This window comes from Branchiostoma belcheri, unplaced genomic scaffold (genome assembly GCF_001625305.1).
Source record: "Branchiostoma belcheri isolate BF01 breed outbred unplaced genomic scaffold, Haploidv18h27 scaffold18, whole genome shotgun sequence".
In the NCBI taxonomy this organism is placed as follows: domain Eukaryota; kingdom Metazoa; phylum Chordata; class Leptocardii; order Amphioxiformes; family Branchiostomatidae; genus Branchiostoma; species Branchiostoma belcheri.
The window spans coordinates 730,334-738,269 of record NW_017803268.1 but is presented as its reverse complement, the minus strand read 5'-3'; the positions used below and the strand labels follow the sequence as shown (position 1 = coordinate 738,269).

Below are 7,936 nucleotides of genomic sequence, written 5' to 3'. Positions count from 1 at the left end.
AAAAACTGTGGTAGACATTTATTTGGAGGGTAATTCCCTCTTTTACTGGACTATACATACTGTAGTACATACTATAGTATACATATATACAGACTGGACAAACAGCTTTGCTATTAACACACAGTGCCAAATGCTAGCACAGCACTATTTCTAACCAATTTTGAGGTATAGCAGTAAGATTTGTCCATCTGTTGCTACAGTTTAGCAATCTTCTTTCTAATGTCATCCTGTTGTTGTTTGTCCCCTGTCTCCATGGCAATGGTCATTGCTGATTGGTACTGGGATTTGGCCAGGTCCTTCTTTCCCAGTTTCTTGTAAGATTTTGCTATGTTCTTATGTGCAGTTACCTGTGCTTTTTTGTCTCCATCTTCTTGTCTCATCTTGAGGTGCTTTTGATACATGGCCAGTGCTTTGTCATACTCTTTGAGCTCAAAATGGACTCTTCCGAGTCTGTCGTAAGCCAGTCCCTCTTCATGCCTGTCTTCTAACTGCCTGGCTAGTGCAAGATACAGTCCATAATACTGGATTGATTTACGAGGGGACTGCACTTGTTCTCTGACCATCTCAGCTGTCTTGAAGCATATCTTCATCTGTTGAAGCTGTGATGTCGCATTGCTCTGTAGATACCGTACCCTAGATGAATCACCCATAGTGGACTGTGTTGTTCTTTGTGCACCCTTGTCTCCATCTTCCTGTATCTTCAAGGCCTCCTGGAAGCACTCCAAACCTGCCTCATGCTCCCCGATTTCAAAATGAGCCATTCCCAATCTCTCGTTAGTTAGTCCTTCCTTATGCCTGTCCTCCAACTGCCTGGCCAGAACAAGAGCCTGTTTATAATACTGGATGGCTGTACGTGGGGAGTGGAGTTGTTCTCTGTGCATCTCACCTATGTCCAAGTAAACATGTATCTGTTCAATGACATGTTGATCCCCTGTCTGATGTGCAATCTGTAAGGCTGTGTTGAGATGAGATGTTGCCTGTTCCAGGTTACCCAGTAAACAGTATACACCACCCATTTTATTGTGGGTTACAATCTGTTCTTTCTTCTCTCCACCCTCTTGCTTGATCTTCAAGTACTTTTGGAAATACTCCAGAGATGCCTCATACTCCACCATCGTACAATGTACCAGTCCAAGTCTCTCATAAGTAAGTCCCTCCCAGTACCTGTCCTTCAACTGCTTGGCAAGTGTAAGAGCCTGTTCAAAATACTGGGTGGCTTTACGTGGGGAGGGGAGTTGTCCGATGTACATGTTACCTATCTGGATGTAAACATCGATCTGACCACGTTGATCTCCTGTCTGTTGTGCCATCTGTAGGGCTGTGTTGAAGTGGGATGTTACCTGGTCCAGGTTACCCAATAATCTGTATACATTGCCCAACTGAGTGTGTGATTCTATCTGTTCTTTCCTATTTCCATCCTCTCGGCTAATCTCCAGGCTCTTGTGGAACGACTTCAGAGCTGACCTATACTCCCCCATCTCACACTGAACCTCTCCAAGCCTGTTGTAAGCCGCCCTCTCCCTATGCTTGTCCTTCAACTGCCTGGCCAGAGCAAGAGCTTGGTCATAATACTGGATGGCTGTACGTGGGGAGTGGAGTTGTTCTCTGTGCATCTCACCCATACAGAAGTAAACCATCATCTCCCCATGTTGATCCCCTGTCTGCTGTGCCAGCTGTAGGGCTGTGTTGAAGTGGGATGTTGCCTCGTCCAGGTTGCCTAGTAACGTGTATAGACCACCCATATTTCGGTGTCCATTTATCTGTTCTTTCTTGTTTCCAACCTCTTGGCTCATTTCAAGGCTCTTCTGATGCCACTCCAGAGCTGCCTCATACTCCTTCATGACTCCAGAAACCACTCCCAGTCTGTTGTAAGCATCCATCTCCCTGTCCTTCCTCCCCAAGTCCCTGGCTAGTGCCAACATCTCTGTGTAGTACTTGTGTGATTCCTGTGGTTCATGTAGCAGTACCATGTGTAAATCACCCAGTAAAACATAAATCTCCAACTGTTCAGTTTTGTTTCCTGTCTCCATGGCAACAGCTAAGGCTGATTCATAGTTAGTTTTTGCATCTGACACTTGACCTGACAGTACTAACGATGAGGCTAGGTTCTTGTAAGCTACACAGATGTCAGCTTCGTTTCCTGCATCTTCTCTATAGATAGCCAGAGCCTTTTTATGGTTTGTAAAGGCTTCAGCTTGGAGACCTAACATATCACAAGTTATGCCTAGTCTGCTGTAGGCCTTGGCTTGTTTTGTCTCTTCTGACAGTTCCTGAGAACACTCTAGCATGTTCTGGTAATACTGTAGGGCTGACTGTAAGTTGTGTAGTTTTATCCAATAGAGATCTCCTATCAGACAGTACAGGTCAAACTGTTGTACCTTGTCTCTCTGTACGGCGGGTGTGTTTAGTTCTGCAAGGAGAGTCTCTAGTGTGCCCTGGACGTCACCCTCGCCTGAAAGATAAACAGAAAAGTGTCTTTTGTGAGATTTCGTGGAATCACTTATCTAAGAGTACACTAATGGTTAAACTTTCATGTTAACTCCATTTAATTTAACTTTCATGTTTTGTAAAAACACATAGCCTGCCGCAGAAGACTTTTATTGGAGCAAAGACTGTGTACATGTACTTAGTCTAGTTCATTCCTCTGGTACAATCTTCATGTGGTACAATCTCATCGAGAGATCTAGAGTAAAACTTTCCGTTAAGCTAGATCTAAAATCGTCCAACAATATGTTCCAAGGAAATAGATTCTGAACCAAATGCAATCGACATTTAGCTTTCAAAATGATCTAGCTTTGAGCTTTTAATAATTAAATACCTTGTAGGTCATAATCGAAATCATGAGCATGCATCCTACCTGTCGGTGAGTCGGGTCTGCTGAGTCCTGATCCTGGAGTGCCTGTCACATATCCAGATGAGTCTGAGCCTATGGAGGAAGTCCTCTTTCTATGAGGTTCCATCAGTCGTTCCAGTTCAATGATGTCCAGTGAAACCAGTTCTGACATCATCTGTGGAACCTCCATGCCACCAATGGTCTTATGCTGATCATCTGTGGAGTATGTTTTCTATGAGTGTTGTAACATCTATATGAACTGAAATTCACGTTTTGACATATTTGTAAAACATGCAGATTTACAAATTTGTTTCATCAGGTAGTTGTGGTTAGCATAGTTTTTTCTGTCGTTATAACTATGACAAGGTAATCCTCAAATCTCATCTACCTGCTGTTTTTTGACCTGGTATGGCTGACGATCCAGCATGTTTAATCTCCTGGACCTCTGTGTCTTCTGGTGTTTCCTCGGATGTCCTGGCTGTTTGGATAGAATGATTCATTAGATCACTATGTATACATCAACATGGATATGTTCACATCATGATTCACTATCATGTTTAGGTTATAATTCAAATAGACGTTATGAATGGTTCATCATATGTTACCTGCTATTTGAAGATTGCCTAGTTTGTCGAGAAGATCATCTTCTCCATCCTCCTTCTGTGAAGGTTGTGGAATTTGCGGCAGCTTCTTCTGATCCAGGTGGAGCACATCCAACACTCTGCTAGTGGTGAGTGTGTGTGGCTGATAGAGAGGGTACTCCTGGGATAGTCTTGGCATGAGCTGACCTTTGAACAGCAAGATGGAAACATAAAGGTGAAAGTTCACAACTCTTTTTGCCATTTATGATTTGTTTTGTTTGTCATTTTATATTATCCTGAAAACAAGATTTCAATGAGCTCAGGATAAGTTTCAAAATGACGTTTACCTCTGACAGGAGATGAGTCGAGAATGTAGACCAGGGCCTTCCTGAAGGTCTCTATGTTGATGGTTGACTTCACAGACACGCTCTCAGCATGGAGTTGTTGTAAGGTTTCCTCACTTATCAAACTACTATGTAGCAGGTTGTCCAATTCTCCAGACTGGTACATGAACCACAGTTCTCCAAGCCCGCCTACGTCTGTACATTGCAGGTAGAATACCAGGCTGCCCGTCTTCACACAGGAAACTTTGATACCCTTAAACCTTTCCAGTTTCTTGACTGCTTTGACGACTGTTAGCAGATCTGTGATACTACTTGTTCTTGATTTAATCTGTTTTAACATAGTAGTAGCTATAGGAAGATCTGTATCTACAGTGATTGTAGAAAGAGTCTCTAAGGCAGAAGCATAGTTGAGCATGTCCTCAGGAGTCTCGACACTTGGTAACACCTGCTCAAGTATCTCCACAACAACAGGAAGAAGAGGAGGTCCTCCTGGAAACCAATTACAACAAATGCTTTTAGTTCATTGAACTACATTGTAATAATGTACGATTATTACCTATAGATCATCATGACAAACGAAAGTACAGTTAAACATCCAAGTCATATTTTAGACCTGCCTTTATAGAATTTGTGATATCAATTTGAAAGTTCATGGCAATTTCAAATGTTGTGTTGTGTACAGATACTCATAATACGTTAGAAACTGTTGCACATACCTGGTGGCTGAGGTGTTATTTCATACAAAACTGTTCCTTCTTGGTCTTGTGCTTCTTCCATATCCATTCCAGTCTCTGTAATCTCAGCAGAGGCTGTACTTTCGTCAATTTTGTCGTCAGGATCTTCAGGAGCTTCTTCATTTTTAGATGAACCACGCTGTGGAGTGTCCATTGTTTGACCTTCAAGACATCAGGACAAATTGAAAATTACTCATTAAAAAACTAGTTTGAGAATCAGTGTCCCATATTTTCTTTTGGCCTTGGCAACAAGTTAGATAACAACTAGTGATGGCTAAAGGTAACCATAAGTTATTTTTAGATAAGTCTTGATAATAATCGTCTACAAAACGATCACTTTAAGGATGAAATCGCGACCATTCCAAACCATATACATGTATATACAACAACGAAAATGAGATACTAAATAGATACCTGCATCTGTACAGGCCTTAATGAACTGCTGATGAGATTCTGACCAGTACTTCGTGGACAGAAGCTTCCTCTTACACCTTGCTGCTGTTTCAAACTCTGTCTTGTTGTGTTTCAACACTCTCTCTATGCTTTCAGCCCAACGCTTTACAGTGGCACCTTCTTCGTTTTCATTCATGTCAACAACGGAATGATGCAGTTCATCCACATGTTCATGAATGAAGTCTGCTAGTCCAGAGTTGCTGGAGACAAGAACAGGAACGCCTGCTGCGATGGCCTCCAGGCCGACCAGTCCGAACGGTTCAGCACGAGAAGGCATCAGGACCAAGTGGGCCTGCATCATCTCTTTACAGATGTCCTTCTGTGTGCCATATGGGAGGAAGGTTATCTGTAAGTTTGCTGACTTACAGTGGGTACGGATTGCTTTACATGTTTCAGTGTCATCTTTGTCAACTCCCATGGCACGCCATTTTACTTTCACCTTGTCTGCGACAAGGCTCAGGGACTCAACAGCAAGGTCATATCCCTTCAGTTTCTCCACACCCTTCACCCTACCAATGGATAGGACCACCATTGTCTCTGTGTCCTTGTATTCAGCCTCTGCGTCTTCAAAGATCTTGGAGGGTCTCGGAACAAACTTGACATGCTGAGGCCTCTTGCTTGCAGGTATGGCTCTGAACTGGTTCTCAAAGTGATCAAATACCTTGTTTCCAAGAGAAAAGACCACGTCAGCCTCTTGTGCATCTTCAAGGATGGAGTCTTCCTTCTTACCAATGCCCATGGCCTTCTCATCTCCCTTGTAGTACTCGGTGTCTTCTGGTATGTCACTGGTGAATAGGATTACCCTAGTATCTGGGTACCGTTCTTTCTTAATCCTTACTGTTGCCCTACTTGTGACATCGGCATGCCCCACAATGCTTCTGATATTTTGTGGAAGATGTGGGAATTTTACAGAATGGTCAAATGTCAACCAATCGAGAGTTGGTTCAGTCCTAGGGTCACCTGACTCAAGTTTTGGTAATAACAATTCTACATTTCTACTTTTAGCGTCATTTTTGTCATCCTCGGTAGCTTCTAAAGCAGTATAGGACACGGGAATGCCGGGTACATGTTCCCTGAGTATATCTACCAGCTGCCGGTATATACAAGAAGCACCTCGTTTGATTGTGTTGTACACATCATGGAGCAGCAAGATGGCAGGATTTTCCGCTGAAAAAATAGATACGAAAACTTAGATATCAAAATCAATTGGGTGCTAGATCATATATATAGATGTACATGGGAGGTCTTAACAAACAAACTGTACGTTTGACGTCTGAAGTAGTACTTGAACTAAGTGACGTTTCGTCGTGGTTGTGTGCTATACAAACGCCATCACAGCCATACGTATGGAATAACACTTTCTTATAAGCATGGGCCTGTTGAAACAGAATTTGCCATCCATAGATAAGCAGACAAGTTCACATGACATTTGAATTCTACAACTCCTTGTCTTCGTTTGCTAAAAAAATAAGAGTATTGACTTACCCATGGTTATCCTAGAACATCAATTGTTAGCTTTAGTCTTCATGGTGTTCTGATGTACTGCTGGTAAGGTAAGACGTAAACTGGAAGCATAGGTAAAACTTTGATGATGAAGGGTCTTGACTTGGCATTTGGTCGATCTGATATACAAAAAACATGATATCTGTAAAATAATATCTCCATTGAGATAAATATAGTGGACAGGAAAGACAGTGTTACCTTTGTGATGCATCGTTTTTCGTATGACCTTAGCCTGTGTCGTTTTTTTTTCAAAACCCGGAAGTGGATCGAAGTTTGTCACAAACATTTTAATTAGGATAAACATGCTGGGCATTTGGACACAAAAGTTCAACTTGGCCACTCTTCAACTGTTCAAGTTATCAACCTTAGGAGGCTAGTAGCCTTATCCTCTTGTATAAAACGCACAATTTATAACTAAACTTACCTTTTGTCAGCAGAATCAAGAACTTCCTCGACGAGTGGCCTTCGAGCTGTGGTGAGCATGGGGGCATTCGTTACGGGTTTCCTGATTGGTTGATGGTTATTTAAACGGTTGGTCTATGTGTCTTCGCTAGTCTTTCCGCCAGCCAAGCTAAAATGAATCTTATATCTGTTCTAGCACGATATACGATTGTGCCTTTGAAAACCTATGTGTTATTTAATTGTGAAATGTATCTGTTTTGCTGTATTATGGCAACCTACCAGCAGGTTGCACCAATCGCAGAGCCTCTAACAAGCAAGTCAGTTACACCTGAACAGCAGGTACGTCATAGGGGGGTATACCATTACGATTCATGTGGGTGTATGTGAACATCTTTTCGCTTTCTTTTCACCTTGTACATCGAAAATAAATGTAGACATTATGTAAACAGACCCCTTGCTCAGCAAGGTCACGTTTTGTTTCCTCCTTATACATGTAATTGCTACAGCATTCAGGACGGTTGCACGGGTCAAATTGGGCTACACCGCTTGAGGATTTTGATGTGTCAATGCCACATAGGCATAGTTGACATGTGCGGTTCAGTAGAGTCAATTCCGCGTCACCGAGTGGGTTGTTATTGTCATTATTTAGAAATGTTTTGAATTCTTTGTAATTGTTTGTCTAAGAAATTTCATAATTTGGAAATATTTTGAACATCTTGTCAATATTCTAAATAATTCCCTGGTTTTCTAAAACGTTTGAAATATTCCTGATGTGGATTATGACATTTCCAATAGTTTCTAAATATTTCTAACAGCACTCTACCATTTTTTACCATTATTTCGAATTATTTCTAACATTTTGTAAATAGGTCAGTGGGATGGGAAGGAAGTAATTCACACATACCTCTGGAGTACAGGGTAGACTGCCTGGGCGTCAGGCATTGATGCCTTACAACAAAAGAGCCACCAGTGTCCAGCAGTGAAATCTAAAAATATACAGAGGAAGACAGAAGAGTAGGATTAGCACCTACTTTTATGGGGGCAATTACCCACATCTACCATTTGGTTATTTGTTTGAAATAGTTC

At 41.9% G+C, this 7,936-nt stretch overlaps 1 protein-coding gene across 1 annotated transcript; it reads right to left on the bottom strand.

The window, feature by feature from the left end:
* Positions 1–187: 187 nt before the first annotated feature.
* Positions 188–6,934, bottom strand: LOC109467286. The gene is made up of 9 exons (XM_019765230.1): positions 6,873–6,934; positions 6,431–6,510; positions 4,907–6,112; positions 4,475–4,654; positions 3,762–4,247; positions 3,439–3,621; positions 3,222–3,311; positions 2,858–3,049; positions 188–2,452 (listed from the first exon to the last, which is right to left on the bottom strand). The coding sequence occupies exons 2-9, from the start codon at positions 6,432–6,434 to the stop codon at positions 195–197; spliced, it is 4,599 nt and encodes a 1,532-aa protein (XP_019620789.1). The 5' UTR covers positions 6,435–6,510; positions 6,873–6,934; the 3' UTR covers positions 188–194.
* Between the last annotated feature and the right edge of the window lie 1,002 nt (positions 6,935–7,936).